The sequence below is a fragment of the Scyliorhinus torazame genome, chromosome 1 (assembly GCF_047496885.1).
Source record: "Scyliorhinus torazame isolate Kashiwa2021f chromosome 1, sScyTor2.1, whole genome shotgun sequence".
NCBI classification, from domain to species: domain Eukaryota; kingdom Metazoa; phylum Chordata; class Chondrichthyes; order Carcharhiniformes; family Scyliorhinidae; genus Scyliorhinus; species Scyliorhinus torazame.
Window position 1 is genome coordinate 19813499 of NC_092707.1, and position 18613 is coordinate 19832111.

The window sequence follows — 18613 nt, forward strand, 5'->3', positions numbered from 1 at the left end:
CATCCGCACTTTATTTTGTTTGCCAATGACCTTAAAATCAATCCTCTGGTCACGGTCTCTCGTGCCATTGCAAACCATTTATTCAATTTAATCTACCACAAGCTTTTATTTTGAGCATTGACATCAAGTGATTTCCAACTTTCTCAGCACTGAGGAACTCTCTAATCTCTTCATACAACTGATGTGCAGTACTTTTCATGATGCCCTTTTAACGTAACAAGCATTATAAAGTTATTAATAATAATGCCCTTCAGATTTACATTTTAAAAGTCCTAAACTCACAAAGACTATGTTGTTTTTGACTAGGTTTTAGTGACTAATAATCACATAAAAAACAGACACTGCAAAATCCAAAATAAAAGCAGAAAGATTTAGCAGATCAGGCACCACTTGTGGTGATGGAGTGTGGGATATTTCTGCTTTAAAAAAAAAAGAAGTTGCAGAGCCAGGTTAGAAGAGGAAAACAAAAGAAGGGAAACCGAGATTACTGAAGTTGAACAGAGTTAGAGTGACAAACACAAGGCTGCATTGGAGACCAGAGTAGAGGTTCTGCAAGGTAGGCATTCCTGGAAAAGCAGCAACAGCAGAATGCACCAATAGAGATCAGAAAGAAATACCGATGGCAATTTGTTGAAACTTGTAGGATTTTTTCCCCACAGTAAACATAGAAAATAGAAGCAGGTCATTCGAGCCTGCTCCACCATTCATTCTGCTCATGGCTGATCAAGGTCAATACCCTGATCCCACCTCGCACCCCCCCCCCCCCCCCCCCCCATATCCATTGCTCCCTTTAGCCCCAAGAGCAAATCCCTTCTTGAAATTACACAATGTTTTGGCCTTCACTACTTTTTATGGTAGCAAATTCCACAGACTCAACACTCTCTGGGTCAAGAAATCTCTCCTCACCCCAGTCCTAAAAACTTTACCCCTTATCCTCAAACTATGACCCCCTAATTCTGAACTCCGCAACATTGGGAACTTGCTTTCTGAATCTACTCTGTCTAATCCTGTTAAAATTTTGAAATCATCAAATTATAGGGTATAATTATGTTAAACCTAGATTGGGAACTTTAAAAATGAAGCAAAATTAAGAGCCCCATAAAGTTATTACCATACCCTCCTTTGGTTAGTTGAACTTTTCAGTGGACAGTAGTTTTGTCCCAATATTCACTTTATCTAATTTAAAAGGTTCTGCTCATTTTTGATCGCTTATATATGCAGCCAGAAACAGGTTATTGTCCAACTGCTGTGTGAGTGTGATTATGCTCTACACCAGTATCCTTCCACCCTATCTAACCCTCCCACCCTACCCATCTATTTCTTTCTACCTAAAGCTCTTACTGTATCGAGTTTCTCTGCATAAGTGGTTGCAAGTCTGGGTAAAGCACTTTCTCCTGAGTTTCTTATTGGATTTATTTGTTGACCCATTTGATTCCTCGGGTTGGTCTTAAGTGGGAACATCTTCCCTACACCCATCCCATTAAAAGTGTTCAACACAAATCAATTGGCTCAACTTGGAACTACAATAGCATTTAATTTCACACCATTACTGTCTCCCTCTCATTCTTATCCAACTTTCCCCTGAATTGCATCTACGTTATTCACCTCAACCATTATGTGGGAACATATTCTACATTCTCACCGTAGAATCTCAGCATAGTACAGTACAAAAGGAATTTACGAACACTGCACTAACTTTTTTTTTATAAAGTTAATCCTACTTCCTGCTCATTTCCTGTACTTTTTTCTTCTTCAAGTATCTATTCAAATTCCTTTCCAAGAACAACATGGAATCTGTATTCACTGCCCTATTCAGGAAGTGAAGTGCAATTCCTAACCACTCATTGTGTGGAAGAGATTTGCCTCATTGCATCTGGCACTTTTGCCAGTCAGCTTTAACAGTGCCTTCTGGTGGTCAGCCATTCATACACTTCAAGTTCCTTTTTGTTTACTCTGCCTGAACCTTTATGATGGAATCTCAATTTCTCCAATTCCTCACCCATGGAATCATTTGCACTGGCACCCACTCCAAATCGTTCCTAAAATCTGGCATCCAGAATTGAGCATAATACTCCAGCAGAGAATGAGGAGTACTTCTATGCAGCGAGTGACAATAACTGGGAATGTGGGTGGTTTAAAAAGGTGGTGGAGGCAGAGATGGGGACAGTGTGGCTCTGAGGCAGAGCAGACAGGGAGAAGTTGCTGAACACAGTGGGTCTGGTGGCCTGAAGTGCATATGTTTTAATGCAAGAAGTATTACGGGTAAGGCAGATGAACTTAGAGCTTGGATTAGTACTTGGAACTATGATGTTGTTGCCATTATAGAGACCTGGTTGAGGGAAGGGCAGGATTGGCAGCTAAACGTTGCAGGATTTAGATGTTTCAGGCGGGATAGAGGGGGATGCAAAAGGGGTGGCGGAGTTGAGCTACTGGTGATGGAGAAAATCACAGCTGTACTACGGGAGGACACCTCAGAGGGCAGTGAGGCTATATGGGTAGAGATCAGGAATAGGAAGAGTGCAGTCACAATGCTGGGGGTTTACTACAGGCCTCCCAACAGCTAGTGGGATATAGAGGAGCAGATAGGTAGACAGATTTTGGAAAAGAGTAAAAACAACAGGGTTGTGGTGATGGGAGACTTCAACTTCCCCAATATTGACTGGGACTCACTTAGTGCCAGGGGCTTAGCCGGGGCAGAGTTTGGAAGGAGCATCCAGGAGGGCTTCTTAAAACAATATGTAGACAGACCAACTAGGGAAGGGGCGGTACTGGACCTGGTATTGGGGAATGAGCCCGGCCAGGTGGTAGAAGTTTCAGTAGGGGAGCATTTCGGGAACAGTGACCACAATTCAGTAAGTTTTAAAGTGCAGGTGGACAAGGATAAGAGTGGTCCTAGGATGAATGTGCTAAATTGGGGGAAGGCTAATTATAACAATATTAGGTGGGAACTGAAGAACAGATTGGGAGCGGATGTTTGAGGCTTTCAAGTGTCAGTTCAAAGGAATTCAGGACCGGCATGTTCCTGTGAGGAAGAAGGATAAATACAGCAATTTTCAGGAACCTTGGATAACGAGATATATTGTAGGCCTCGTCAAAAAGAAAAAGGAGACATTTGTCAGGGCTAAAAGGCTGGGAACAGACGAAGCCTGTGTGGAATATAAGGAAAGTAGGAAGGAACTTAAGCAAGGAGTCAGGATGGCTAGAAGGGGTCACGAAAAGTCATTGGCAAATAGGGTTAAGGAAAATCCCAAGGCTTTTTACACGTACATAAAAAGCAAGAGGGTAGCCAGGGAAAGGGTTGGCCCACTGAAGGATAGGCAAGGGAATCTATGTGTGGAGCCAGAGGAAATGGGCAAGGTACTAAATGAATACTTTGCATCAGTATTCACCAAAGAGAAGGAACTGGTAGATGTTGAGTCTGGAGAAGGGTGTGTAGATAGCCTGGGTCACATTGAGATCCAAAAAGACGAGGTGTTGGGTGTCTTAAAAAATATTAAGGTAGATAAGTCCCCAGGGCCTGATGGGATCTACCCCAGAATACTGAAGGAGGCGGGAGAGGAAATTGCTGAGGCCTTGACAGAAATCTTTGGATCCTCACTGTCGTCAGGTGATGTCCCGGAGGACTGGAGAATAGCCAATGTTGTTCCTCTGTTTAAGAAGGGTAGCAAGGATAATCCAGGGAACTACAGGCCGGTGAGCCTTACGTCAGTGGTAGGGAAATTACTGGAGAGAATTCTTCGAGACAGGATCTACTCCCATTTGGAAGCAAATGGACGTATTAGTGAGAGGCAGCATGGTTTTGTGAAGGGGAGGTCGTGTCTCACTAACTTGATAGAGTTTTTCGAGGAGGTCACAAAGATGATTGATACAGGTAGGGCAGTGGATGTTGTCTATATGGACTTCAGTACGGCCTTTGACAAGGTCTCTCATGGTAGACTAGTACAAAAGGTGAAGTCACACGGGATCAGGGGTGAACTGGCAAGGTGGATACAGAACTGGCTAGGTCATAGAAGGCAGAGAGTAGCAATGGAAGGATGCTTTTCTAATTGGAGGGCTGTGACCAGTGGTGTTCCACAGGGATCAGTGCTGGGACCTTTGCTGTTTGTAGTATATATATATATAAATGATTTGGCGGAAAATGTAACTGGTCTGATTAGTAAGTTTGCAGACGACACAAAGGTTGGTGGAATTGCGGATAGCGATGAGGACTGTCAGAGGATACAGCAGGATTTAGATTGTTTGGAGACTTGGGCAGAGAGATGGCAGATGGAGTTCAATCCAGACAAATGTGAGGTAATGCATTTTGGAAGGTCTAATGCAGGTAGGGAATATACATTGAATGGTAGTATACCAAGAGTATTGACAGTCAGAGAGATCTAGGAGTACAGGTCCACAGGTCACTGAAAGGGGCAACACAGGTGGAGAAGGTAGTCAAGAAGGCATATGGCATGCTTGCCTTCATTGGCCAGGGCATTGAGTATAAGAATTGGCAAGTCATGTTGCAGCTGTATAGAACCTTAGTTAGGCCACACTTGGAGTATAGTGTTCAATTCTGGTTGCCACACTACCAGAAGGATGTGGAGGCTTTAGAGAGGGTGCAGAAGAGATTTACCAGAATGTTGCCTGGTATGGAGGGCATTAGCTATGAGGAGCGGTTGAATAAACTCGGTTTGTTCTCACTGGAACAAAGGAGGTTGAAGGGCGACCTGATAGAGGTCTACAAAATTATGAGGGGCATAGACAGAGTGGATAGTCAGAGGCTTTTCCCCAGGGTAGAGGGGTCAATTACTAGGGGGCATAGGTTTAAGGTGAGAGGGGCAAGGTTTACAGTAGATGTACGAGGCAAGTTTTTTTTACGCAGAGGGTAGTGGGTGCATGGAACTCGCTACCGGAGGAGGTGGTGGAAGCAGGGACGATAGTGACATTTAAGGGGCATCTTGACAAATACATGAATAGGATGGGAATAGAGGGATACGGACCCAGGAAGTGTAGAAGATTGTAGTTTAGTCGGGCAGCATGGTCGGCACGTGCTTGGTGGGCCGAAGGGCCTGTTCCTGTGCAGTACATTTCTTTGTTCTATGATCAACGACCTTTGAGGAAGTAAAAGTATAACAAAAAGTAAAAGACTGCAGATGCTGGAAATCAAACGGTGAATACCAGAAACACGCAACAGGTTTGTAGGCATGCAAGAAAAAGAATTAAGAGTCAACATGCCTCCTCGTCTCTTTCAAGAAGTAAGTTGGATGGAAGTAGGAGGATTAAGTTTAAGACTAGGGAGGTTATGCTACAATTGTATAAGGTGTTAGTGAGGCCACACCTGGAGTATTGTGTTCAGTTTTGGTCTCCTTACCCGAGAAAGGACGCACTGGCGCTGGAGGGTGTGCAGAGGAGATTCACTAGGTTAATCCCAGAGCTGAAGGGGTCAGATTACGAGGAGAGGTTGAGTAGACTAGAACTGTACTCATTGGACTTTAGAAGGATGCGGGGGATCTTATAGGAACATATAAAATTAAGAGGAGAATATATAGGATAGATGCGGGCAGGTTGTTTCCACTGGCGGGTGAAAGCAGAACTAGGGGGCACAGCCTCAAAATAAGGGGAAGTAGATTTAGGACTGAGTTTAGGAGGAACTTCTTCACCCAAAGGGTTGTGAATCTCTGGAATTCCTTGCCCAGTGAAGCAGTTGAGGCTCCTTCATGTTTTTAAGATAAAGATAGATAGTTTTTTGAAGAATAAAGGGATTAAGGGTTATGGTGTTCGGGCCGGAAAGTGGAGCTGAGTCCACAAAAGATCAGCCATGATCTCATTGAATGGTGGAGCAGGCTCGAGGGGCAGATAGCCTACTCCTAGTTCTTATGATTAGGCAAGTCAGCCCTTAGAGCGGCCAATCGATCAGATCATGGCTGGTCTCAAATCCACCTATTTGTTCCCCATATTCCTTTAACGTGTTTTTAAAAACGGAAATATATCTCAGCAAATAAGTGCTGGAGGGATAGAGGAGAGAAACTGATTAGGTTATGCCAGAGGGAGCCAGTATAGACATGGTGGGCCAAATGGTCTCGCCTTGCGCCACAGGCGGCTCCGAGCTGGGACCAAACCAGCTGACAACCTCCGCAGAGCTTTTCTGCCGGGTTTGTAAAGCTCGGGGGTGCAGACTGCTCCGGTCCGGCCGCCTCCCCAACAACAGCCAGCGGCAGTGCCGCCGGCGTCAGGACGCGAAGCCCGCCGAGGCCTGCCAACCTCGGGCCTCTCACCGTGGCCGCCTCGGTGCCCATCTGCTCGGACTCGTACACCAGGGCCAGGCTGCGGCCGCTGCTCTGCACGGCGCCCTCGGCGCTCCGCAGCACCTGGCGCCTCAGCTCCCACTGCCGGCGCTCCGCCGAGCCGGCCGGCGGCCCGTCCTCCCAATCGGCCGGCGGCCCGTCCTCCTCATCCTCCTCGGCGAACGGGTTGTAGCGGTTGGGGTAGGCCGACATACTCTGCTGGGCAACGGGTCGCCTTCTTCCCGGCCTCCGGCCCGATTTTAAACTCCGACACTCCGCCCTCGGCAATCACCTGACAACTGCCCAGGCCCCGCCGCGTCATCGTGCTCACCCCAGTACGTCACCGCGCTCTCCCCCCGCCGCTGCCACGCTGCGTCACCGCTCTCCCCCCGCTGCGTCACCGCTCTCCCATCCCCCCGGCCGCGTCACCGCGCTCACCCCAACACGTCACCGCGCTTACCCCGCCGCGCTCACCGCTCTCCCCCCCCCGTCGCGTCACCGCGCTCTCCCCCCGCTGCGTCACCGCTCTCCCCACCCCGTCGCGTCACTGCGCTCACCCCAGAACGTCACAGCGCTCCCCCCCCGCCGCGTCACCGTTTTCTCCCCAGCCCATCAAGGGCGCAGCCATCTTTGAGACTGGCATCCCGCACCGTCACGTGACCAGCCCTCCCTCCAATCCATTGGGCGCGATTCTCCACTCCCGTGCCGGTTGGGAGAATCGCCTGGGCCGCCAAAATTTCCGGGGACGCCGGTCCGACGCCCTCCCGCGATTCTCCCAAGCGGCGGGAACGGGCCGGTCGAGTTTCACGGGCCGCAGGCCGGAGAACCGCCGGAGACACCCAAAATGGCGATTCTCCGGCACCCCCGCTATTCTGAGGCCCGGATGGGCCGAGCGGCCAGGCCAAAACGGCGGGTTCCCCCCCGGCGCCGTCCACACCTGGTCGCTGCAGACGTGGGCGGTGCGTGAACGCTGGGGGGGCGGCCTGTGGGGGGGCGAGGGGGGATCCTGCACCGGGCTTCACCTGGAATGTGGGGTGGCCCGCGATCGGTGCCCGCGATCGTCGGGCCGTCCTCTCTGAAGGAGGACCTCCTTCCTTCCGCGGCCCCGCAAGATCCGTCCCCCATCTTCTTGCGGGGCGGATTTGGACAGGACGGCAACCGCGCATGCGCGGATGACGTCCGTTATGCGGCGCCGGCCGCGTCATCTATGCGGCGCCGCTTTTACGCGGGCGACAAGGCCTGGCGCGGGTAGATGACGCGGCCCCGATACTGGCCCATTGTCAGGGCCTGAATCGGTCGGGACCGGGGCCGTTTCGCGCCGTCGTGAACCTCAACGGCGTTCACGATGGCGCAGCCACTTCGGCGTGAGAGTGGAGAATCCCGCCCATTGTGCCCCCACTGTGATCTATGTTGGCTCAGTTCAAATCAATATCATAAAGGAAACAGACTCAGGGATATAATAATAATCTTTATTATTGTCACAAGTAGGCTTACATTAACGCTGTTGTGAAAATCCCCTAGTCACTGTCATGATATGCAAACATGCAACCAATGGATAATCAGAATCGGACACAACCAATGGGTAATCAGGACACCCAGAAGTGGCATTACCACAAGGGGGCATGACACAAACACTATAAAAGGCACACACTCACCCTGCCTCTTCCACAGACAGACACCGAGAGAGTAAGACAGGGTTGATCAGCAGCAGGATCACACCCCAGCACTTGGCAAGCTGGTATAGTTAGACTGAGTTACTAGAGAGGTAGATTAGCAGAGAGTCAAACTCATTTAAGACCTGTGTTAATAGTTCAATAAACACGTTGAACTTGTTTCATAGTCTGGAGCATCCTTTCGTAAAGCCTACATCCAGTGGTAGTTCATGTTACACAAAGTATCTGTTATACCGTCAATTCACTGTGAGACCGTGAGAACGAGTGAACATTAGGCTTTATTATCCATGAACTCGCCTGCCAGTGTCGGCTGTACAAATGAGTGCCGCCCACAGGTGGCCGGTCTATATATTGCCCCGGTGAGGGCGGAGCCAGAGGCGGAGCCCACCGGGTTTCCAGTACAGTACCTGGAAGTAGATCGTATCATCATTTCCACGTCATAGGTCACAGCACTACACAGACAGTTCATACTTAAGGTGACTACATTCACCACATTCACCCCCCCCCCCCCCATTAAAAAAATCAAGTCCAGCGGGGGTGACATGGGGTCATTAAATATTCAGTCTGTCTGGAGGCCGGATCGTTCTTTTAGACCTCCTCAGCTCTGGCGATGCGGCGGGCATGGTTGTTGCAGGTAGTGACTCCGAGGGTGTTGTGATGGAGCTTGAGCTTCAGTCCAGCATGTCGGAGATGGTTGAGGGGTGGGGGTAGGCAGGGGGTGATGGGTGGCGGCAGTGTCGGCGCGGGACAACATAGGAGACCCAGGGGAGCGTAAAGGGCACTGGGGGTGGCGGTAGGCAGCAGGAAGGGGGGCACGTTGGCAGGGGAACCAGCTGGCGCCAGGTCTCGTAGGGAGACCGTATCTTGACATCCGTCCTGGTACGTGATGTAGGCGTACTGGGGATTGGCGTGCAGCAGCTGGACCCTCTCGACCAGGGGGTCGGTCTTAAGGCTCCTCGTATGCCTCCGGAGAAGGACAGGTCCCGGAGTTGTCAGCCAAGATGGAAGCGAGACCCCGGAGATGGACTTCCTAGGGAAGACAAACAAACGGTCGTGAGGGGTCTCGTTCGTGGCTGTGCAGAGGAGTGATCTAATGGAGTGAAGAGCATCAGGAAGGACCTCCTGCCAGCGGGGGGGTCGGGAGACTTCTAGACCGGAGGGCCAGAAGGACAGCGTTCCATACCGTTGCGTTCTCTCTCTCCACCTGCCCATTTCTCTGCAGGTTATAGCTCGTAGTCCTGCTCGAGGCGATGCCTTTACTGAGCAGGTACTGACGCAGCTCATCGCTCATAAACGATGTGCCCCGGTCACTGTGGACGTACGCAGGGAAACCGAACAGTGTGAAGGTTATGTGCAGTGCCTTTATAACAGTGGCCGAGGTCATGTAGGGCAGGGGACAGCGAAGGGGAAGCGGGAGTACTCATCGACGACGGTTAGAAAGTATATATTCCGGTTGGTGGAGGGGAGAGGCCCTTTGAAGTCAATACTTAGGCGCTCAAAGGGCCGGGAGGCCTTTACCAGGTGGGCCTTGTCTGGCCGGTAGAAGTGCGGTTTGCACTCAGCGCAGACCTGGCAATCCCTGGTCATTGCCTTGACCTCCTCAGTGGAGAAGGGCAGATTGCCGGCCTTAATAAAGTGGGTAAGCCGGGTAATCCCCGGGTGACAGAGGTCATCATGGATACCCCGAAGTCGGTCATCTTGCGCGCTGGCGCATGTGCCGCGGAACAGGGCATCTGAGGGCTCATTGAGCTTCCCAGGACGATACTTGATATCGTAATTGTAGATGGAGAGTTCGATCCTCCACCTCAAGATTTTGTCATTTTTTATTTTGCCACTTTGTGCGTTGTCAAACATGAAGGCGACCAACTGCTGGTCGGTGACGAGGGTGAACCTCCTACCGGCTAGGTAGTGCCTCCAGTGCCACACGGCTTCCACTATGGCTTGTTCTTCCTTCTCGACCGAGGGGTGTCGAATTTCAGAAGTGTGGAGGGTCCTAGAGAAGAATGCTACTGGCCTGCCTGCCTGGATGAGTGTGGCGGCCAGTGCGATGTCTGATGCCTCGCTCTCTACCTGAAAGGGGACAAACCCATCCACCGCGTGCATTGTGGCCTTGGTGATGTCGGCCTTGATGTGGCTGAAGGCAAAGCGGGCCTCAGCCATCAGGGGAAATGTGGTGATTTGAATAAGTGGGCGGGCTTTGTCCGCACAGTTGGGGACCCACTGGGCGTAGTAGGAGAACAGCCCCAGGCATCGTTTGAGGGCCTTGAGGCTGTGGGGAGGGGGGAGTTCCGTGAGGGGGCGCATACGGTCGGGGTCGAGCCCTAGGACTCCGTTCTCCATGACGTAGCAGAGGATGGCCAGTCGGGTAGTGCGGAAGGTGCACTTTTCTTTGTTGTATGTAAGGTTGAGGGATTGGGCGTCCCGGAGGAACCTCTGAAGGTTGGCGTCATGGTCCTGCTGATCAGATGGTAACATTGTCCAAGTACGGGTATGAAGCCCGCAAACCGTACTGGTCCACCATTCGGTCCATCGTTCTCTGAAAAACCGAGACCCCGTTAGTGATGCCGAAGGGGACCCTGAGAAAGTGGAAGAGTCGGCCGGCTGTTTCGAAGGCAGTGTAGTGGCGTTCTTCCGGGCGGATTGGGAGCTGGTGGTAGGCCAACTTCAGATCGACCGTTGAGAACACACGGTACTGCGCGATCTGCTTGACCATCTCCGCTATGCGGGGGAGGGGGTACGCATCCAGTTGCATGGACCGGTTAATGGTCTGGCTGTAGGCCACAACCATCCGATTCTTTTCCCCGGTCTGGAAGACCACCACTTGTGCTCTCCAGGGGCTATTACTGGCCTCGATGATCCCTTCCCTCAACAGTCGCTGGACCTCCGACTTGATAAAAGTCATGTCTTGGGAACTGTGCCGCCTGCTCCTGGTGGCGATGGGCTTACAGTCGGGAGTGAGGTTCGCAAAGAGTGAAGGGGGGGGAGCCTTGAGGGTCCCGAGGCTGCATACCATGAGGGGAGGCATAGGTCCGCCGAACTGTAGGGTCAGGCTTTGGTGACTGCATGGGAAGTCTAATCCGAGCAGTAGGGGGGACGCAGAAGTGGGGGAGGACGTACAGCTTAAAACGAGCGTACTCGGCGCCCTGCATTGCGAGATTAGCGATACAGTACCCCCAGCTCTGTACCGAATGGGATCCAGGGGCAAGGGAGATTGTTTGGGATGCAGGGTAGATGTGAAGGGAGCAGCGCCTTACCGTGTCAGGGTGGACGAAGCTCTCCGTGCTCCCGGAGTCGAAAAGACTGGGGCTGTCGTGCCCATTGATCCGGACGACCATCATTGCGTTTTTCAGGTGCTTTGGCTGCGACTGGTCGAGGGTGACTGCGCCAAGCTGCGGGTCGCCAGCATGGTCGGCGGTATCGGGCTCATAAAATGGCAGCCCCCATGAGTCGCACGTGTCGGGCAGGGTCGAAGATGGCGACCAAGATGGCCGCCCCCATCGGTCGCACGTGTCGGTCATTGCCGGAGCCGACGGCCAAGAAGGCGGCCCCCACGAGTCGCACGTGTCGGCCGGTGTTGGAGCCAGCGGCCAAGATGGCGGCCCCCACGAGTCGCACGAGGCTGATGACGCGTCTGAAGGGGGCATTCCGGGCAGGCACGCAGCCACATTGCGGAGTCTGTGGGCCCAACAGTGACCATGATGATGGTGTCCACGAGGGGTTCGCCGGGCCCACGGGGAATGCACTGAGGCTCTGGTAGGCCAGCTCTAACAAGGTGGCTAGTTTTACCGTGTCCCGCAGGCCAGAGGTCCTGTTTTCCAGCAAGCGCTGCCTGATGTAGTTCGATCGGACCCCAGCCACGTTGGGGTCCCGGATCTGTAGGTTCATGTGTTCCTCCGCTGTCACATCCCGATAGCTGCAGTTCCTCGCGAGTAGGGTCAGGGTTTCCAGGTACTCGTCCAGCGATTCCACGGCGCGTTGACGGCGAGTAGTGAGAAGGTGTCAGGCGAACACCTTGTTTGCGGGCTTCACGAAATGCACCTTGAGGATTGCGATCGCCGCCTCGTATGTGGCAGCTTTCTCTATCATCAGGGAGATTCGATGGCTTACCTGAGCGTGGAGGAGTCGCAGCTTGAGGGTTTCAGTGGGAGGCGTTGTGGAGGAGTCGAGGTAGGCCTCGAAGCAGCGAAGCCAATGTTCGAAGATCTCCGAGCTTATCTGGCTTTAGAGCGGCTTCCATGGTGCTTTCGATGGATAATAAATTGTTATGCCGTCAATTCACTGTGAGACCGTGAGAACGAATGAACATTAGGCTTTATTATCCATGAACTCGCCTGCCAGTGTCGGCTGTACAAATAAGTGCCACCCACAGGTGGCCGGTCTATATATTACCCCGGTGAGGGCGGAGCCAGAGGCGGAGCCCACCGGGGTTCCAGTACAGTAACTGGAAGTAGACCTTATCATCATTTCCAGGTCATAGGTCACAGCACTATACAGACAGTTCATACTTAGGGTGAATACATTCACCACAGTAACATAACACATCATGGTACAGGAGTGACTGTTCTCTCTACCTAGTTCAACTCAACAAGGTCAAAGACAACCAGCTTCTGAATCCAGGCACAATGGACAAGATGAATGAAAATGAAAATCGCTTATTGTCACAAGTAGGCTTCAAATGAAGTTACTGTGAAAAGCCCCATTCGCCACATTCCGGCACCTGTTCGGGGAGGCTGGTACAGGAATTGAACCGTGCTGCTGGCCTGCCTTGGTCTGCTTTAAAAGCCAGCGATTTAGCCCAGTGTGCTAAACCAACCCCTGACATTAAAGCTCCTTATCAACTCAGGACCACCGGTAATCTTAGTGCTAACTGGCGTTCGTTCAAGCAAAAGTTCCAGCTATACATGGAAGCATCCGACCTAAATAGCGCGACCGATGCTCGGAAGATAGCTCTACTGCTCACCACTGCGGGTGACCATGCGATAGAGATCTTCAACTCCTTTCAATTTTCCGGAGGGCAGGACAAAACAAAATACCAAACCATCCTGGACAAATTCGACAGCCACTGCGGGAAGAAATCACGAGTGAGATGGCACACGCGCGATTCTTCACAAAACGGGACGCAGCCCAAGGATTTTGGCAAATACAACTTGAAGGATCCAGCAGAAGGCTCTGCACCTTCAACATGCCTTTTGGCAGATTCTGCTACAACCGAATGCCATTTGGCATCATCTCGGCATCAGAGATTTTCCATCGCATCATGGAACAGATGATGGAAGGAATAGAAGGGGTTTGTGTCGACTTTGACGATATCATAATGCGGTCCACAACCCCAGAGGGCATGTGTCGCGACTCAAGAAAGTATTCCGACGCATACATGAACATGGCCTCAAGCTAAACAGATCCAAGTGCTGTTTTGGGACATCCAAGCTGAAGTTCCTGGGCGATCAGATTTCAAAACACGGTGGGCGCGATTCTCCACTCCCGCGCCGGTTGGGAGAATCGCCTGGGCCGCCAAAATTTCCCGGGACGCCAGTCCGACGCCCTCCCGCGATTCTCCCAAGTGGCGGGAATGGCCCGGTCGAGTTCCGCGGGCCGCAGGCCGGAGAATCGCCGGAGACACCCAAAATGGCGATTCTCCGGCACCCCTGCTAGTCTCAGGCCCGGATGGGCCGAGCGGCCAGGCCAAAACGGCGGGTTCCCCCCGGCGCCGTCCACACCTGGTCGCTGCCGTCGTGAACGGTGCGTGAACGCTGGGGGGGCGATCTGTGGGGGGGGCGAGGGGGGATCCTGCACCGGGGGGTACCTCAAATGTGGGGTGGCCCGCGATCGGTGCCCACCGATCGTCCTCTCTGAAGGAGGACCTCCTTCCTCCCGCGGCCCCGCAAGATCCGTCCGCCATCTTCTTGCGGGGCGGACTTAGAGAGGACGGCCAACCCGCGCATGCGCGGATGACGCCCGTTATGCGGCACCGGCCGTGTCATCTATGCGGCGCCGCCATTACGTGGGCGACAAGGCCTGGCACGGGTAGATGACGCGGCCCCGATCCTGGCCCATTGTCAGGGCCTGAATCGGTCGGGATCGGGGCCGTTTCGCGTCGTCGTGAACCTCGACGGCGTTCACGACGGCGCAGCCACTTCGGCGCGGGAGTGGAGAATCCTGCCCGGTGTGCGCCCGGACACAGACAAAATTAAAGCCATCGAGGCAATGGAAGTCCCCAAGGACAAGAAAGCAGTACTGCGCTTCCTGGGAATGGTTAACGTCCTTGGCAAATTCATCCCGAATTTGGCCACACACACGACGGCCCTACGTAAACTGGTCAAGAAATCAACCGCCTTCGAGTGGCAGACGGCACACCAGACAGAGTGGTTGGAGCTGAAGGCCAAGCTCACCGCTGCACCTGTCCTTGTATTCTTCGACCCAGATCGAGAAACTAAGATATCGACCAATGTGAGTGAGGATGGCATTGGGGCGGTGTTGCTTCAAAGAGATGACACGTCATCCTAGGAACCAGTAGCATGCGGGTGACGGGCAATGACACCCACTGAGACCAGGTACGCGCAGATTGAGAAGGAGTGTTTAGGTCTTCTCACCGGCATCCTCAAATTCCATGATTATATCGATGGCTTGCCAACATTTACCGTTGAAACAGATCACAGACCTCTGGTTCACATCATCCAAAAGGACCTAAACGACATGACGCCCCGATTGCAGAGAATTCTGCTCAAACTCCAGAGGTACGATTTCAATCTGGTGTACACGCCTGGCAAGGAGCTCAGCATTGCCGATGCATTGTCCCGCTCCATCAACTCACCCAGTGGACCACTGGAGATCATCCAGCACATTGAATTGCAGGTACAACTGTGTGCGAGCACTCTCCCGGCAACAGAAGAGAAGCTCGTTCTCATCCGAGAAGAGATGGCCAAAGACCCCCTGTTGTAGCGAGTCATCCACAACCTCAGCAATGGCTGGCAGAAAGGGCAACGCCCTCAATTCTATAACGTCAAGGACGACCTGACGCTGATCGATGGCATCTTGCTCAAACTGGACAGAATAGCCATCCCGCTACGTCTCCAGAGCATGGTGCTGCGGCAGGTTTGTGAGGGACACCTGGGCGTAGAAAAGTGCAGAGGCAGGGCCCGGCAAACTGTCTACTGGCCCGGCATCAGCCAGGACATCACAGACATGGTCCTGAACTGCGAAACCTGTCAGAGGTTCTAACTAGCGCAGAGCAAGGAGACGTGGTCCAAAGTGGGCATTGACCTATTCCACGTGAATGGTCACGACTACATCCTACTCATCGATTGATTACTTTTCGAACTATCCTGAGGTGCTGAAGCTGCCAGACCTCGCCTCACGGACTGTCATCAAAGCGTGTAAAGAGACATTTCCACGGCATAGCATCCCGAACACCGTCATGAGCGACAATGGCCCGTGCTTCCACAGTCGAGAATGGCCCACGTTTGCCAAGGGCTACAATTTCAGGCATGTCACTTCCAGTCCGCACTACCCGCAGTTCAATGGCAAAGTCGAAAAAGGGGTGCACATCATTAAGCAGCTCATCCGCAAGGCCTCGGACTCCGCCTCCGACATACACCTTGCACGACTTGCGTACCGGGCGACTCCCTTATCCACTGGCATGTCACCAGCTCAACTGCTGATGAACAGGGACCTGTGAACGACACTTCCAGCCCTACACCTGCCCAACCCAGATCACCTACCGGTGCTGCAGAAGATGCAACAGCTTCGCAACAGCCAGAAGCAGGGCTATGACGCACATGCCACCCATCTGGACGTGCTATCCCCGGCAGACACTGTCAGGATCAAGATATCGGATGGTGGGTGGTCTGCCCTGGCTGTCGTCGTTCGACAGGCCGTGCCCAGATCCTATGTCATACAAATGTCTGATGGCACCATCGTGCGAAGGAATTGAAGGGCTCTGCGACAAATCGCACGCCCGCACCAACTTTCCCCTCCATTTCCACATGTCGAATTGCCACCTCCAGACACCTCGAACCACGAGTCCACCAGCCGTGCCTCTCACTCGCCTGTCAAGACACCTTCATCCCCTCCAACACCTCTCCGGCGGTCGTCAAGGATCAGACGGAAACCCCAGAGACTCGACTTATGAATAATTGTTTTGTTCTGTATTCCTGTTCACTGTAGGTTCCAGTCAGTCACATTAGACAGACACATTCACATGTACATACTAAAAAAAACACAGAAAAAGAGGGAGATGTCATGATATGCAAACATGCAACCAATGGATAATCAGAATAGGACACAACCAATGGGTAATCAGGACACCCAGAGGTGGCATCACCACAAGAGGGCATGACACAAACACTATAAAACGGACAAGATACACACACCCTGCCTCTTCCACAGACAGACACCTAGAGAGTAAAACAGGGTTGATCAGCAGCAACATCACACCCTGTCACGTGGCTTAGAGCAAGCTGGTCTAGTTAAACTGAGTTACTAGAGCTAGATTAGCAGAGTGTCGAACTCATTTAAGACCTGTGTCAATAGTTCAAGAAACACGTTGAACTCATTTCATAGTCTGGAGCATCCTTTCATAAAGCCTACGTCCAGTAATAGTTTATGTTACACGAAGTAACATAACACAACAGTCACCACACTCCGGCGCCTGTTCGGGTACACGGATGGAGAATTCAGAATGTCCAATTCGCTAACAAGCACGCCTTTCGGGACTTGTGGGAGGAAACCGGAGCGCCCGGAGGAAACCCACGCAGACACGGGGAGAACGTGCAGACTCCGCACAGACAGTGACCAAACCGGGAATCGAACCTGGGACCCTGGCGCTGTGAAGCAACAGTGCTAACCACTGTGATATTTATTGTGCATCCTGGCAGGGGCACTGCCGAAAAACAAAGAGCAACGGAAACTTAACCACTTCAAATCGCAATGTGAGAAGAGGGGTCGATAAAGCAACCCAACCCAATCCGGTGTCTACCGGACCTGGAAGGCTCCACGCCTATTGCGAAGTCTGAAAGGGAGTGAGGCTCGCATTTCTGTGAAGCAAGCGCTGGTTCGCAATTGCGTGGCGACGAGAAGCAGAAAATAATAATAAATAATAATAGCCTTTATTAGTGTCACAAGTAGGCTTACATTAACACTGTAATGAAGTTACTGTGAAAATCCCCTCGTCGTCACACTCTGGCGCATGTTCGGGCACATGAGGAATGATGGCCACAGTTTCATAGAACATAGAACATACAGTGCAGAAGGAGGCCATTCAGTCCGTCGAGTCTGCCCTGACCCACTTAAGCCCTCACTTCTACACTCTCCCCGTTACCCAATAACCCCATCGAACCTTTTTGGTCGCTAAGGGCAATTTGTCATGGCTAATCCACCTAACCTGCATGTCTTTGGGCTTTGGGAGGAAACCGGAGCACCCGGAGGAAACCCACGCAGACACGGGGAGAGCGTGCAGACTCCACACAGGCAGTGACCCAGCGGAGAATCGAAACTGGGACCCTGGCGCTGTGAAGCCACAGTGCTAACCACTTGTGCTACCGTGCTGCCCCTGCTACCGTGCTGCCCTGTCCACGGGTGCTGCCGAAACATTTCCAGCATTTTAATAATCTTTATTATTATTGTCACAAGTAGGTTTGTATTAACACTGCAATCAAGTTACTGTGAAAATCCCCTCGTCGCCACACTCCGGCGCCTGTTCGGGTACACAGAGGGAGAATTCAGAATATCCAATTCACCTAACAAACACGTCTTTCGGGACTTGTGGAGGAAACCGGAGCGCCCGGAGGAAACCAACGGAGAGACAGGGAGAACGTGTAGACTCCGCACAGACAATGACCAAGCCGGGCATCGAACCTGGTACCCTGGTGCTGTGAAGCAACAGTGCTACTGTGCCTGTCTGTACCCAATTCATTTTTTCCAATTAAGGGCAATTTAGCGTGGCCAATTCACCTAGCCTGCACATCTTTGGGTTGTGGGGGCGATACCCACATAAACACAGGGAGAATGTGCAAACTCTACACGAACAGTGACCCAGAGACGGGTTCGAACCTAGGATCTCGGCGCCGTGAAGCAGCAGTGCTAACCACTGTGCCACCGTGCTGCCCTGCATCGTCTTCTTTTAAGGGAAAAACACAGCCGATGTGACCCTTACTCTCCTGTGTTGCCCTCAAAGGGACAAGGGTTAAGGTTTCAGGTTATATAAGCAGAACATAAGAACATAAGAACTAGGAACAGGAGTAGGCCATCTGGCCCCTCGAGCCTGCTCCGCCATTCAATGAGATCATGGCTGATCTTTTGTGGACTCAGCTCCACTTTCCGGCCCGAACACCATAACCCTTAATCCCTTTATTCTTCAAAAAACTATCTATCTTTATCTTAAAAACATTTAATGAAGGAGCCTCTACTGCTTCACTGGGCAAGGAATTCCATAAATTCACACCTTTTGGGTGAAGAAGTGCGTCCTAAACTCAGTCCTAAATCTACTTCCCCTTATTTTGAGGCTATGCTCCCGAGTTCTGCTTTCACCCGCCAGTGGAAACAACCTGCCCGCATCTTTCCGATCTATTCCCTTCATAATTTTATATGTTTCTATAAGATCTCCCCTCATCCTTCTAAATTCCAACGAGTACAGTCCCAGTCTACTCAACCTCTCCTCATAATCCAACCCTACAGCTCTGG

At 52.0% G+C, this 18613-nt stretch overlaps 1 protein-coding gene across 1 annotated transcript in view; it reads right to left on the bottom strand.

Moving 5' to 3' along the window:
- The window catches only part of snap29 (synaptosome associated protein 29), a 31272-nt gene extending 24689 nt beyond the window's left edge, over positions 1 to 6583 (bottom strand). The window contains exon 1 of the mRNA XM_072473859.1: positions 6255 to 6583. Coding sequence (XP_072329960.1) covers positions 6255 to 6476 — 222 coding nt within the window. The 5' untranslated portion in view covers positions 6477 to 6583. The remainder of the gene's footprint in view (positions 1 to 6254) is intronic.
- Positions 6584 to 18613: the final 12030 nt, after the last annotated feature.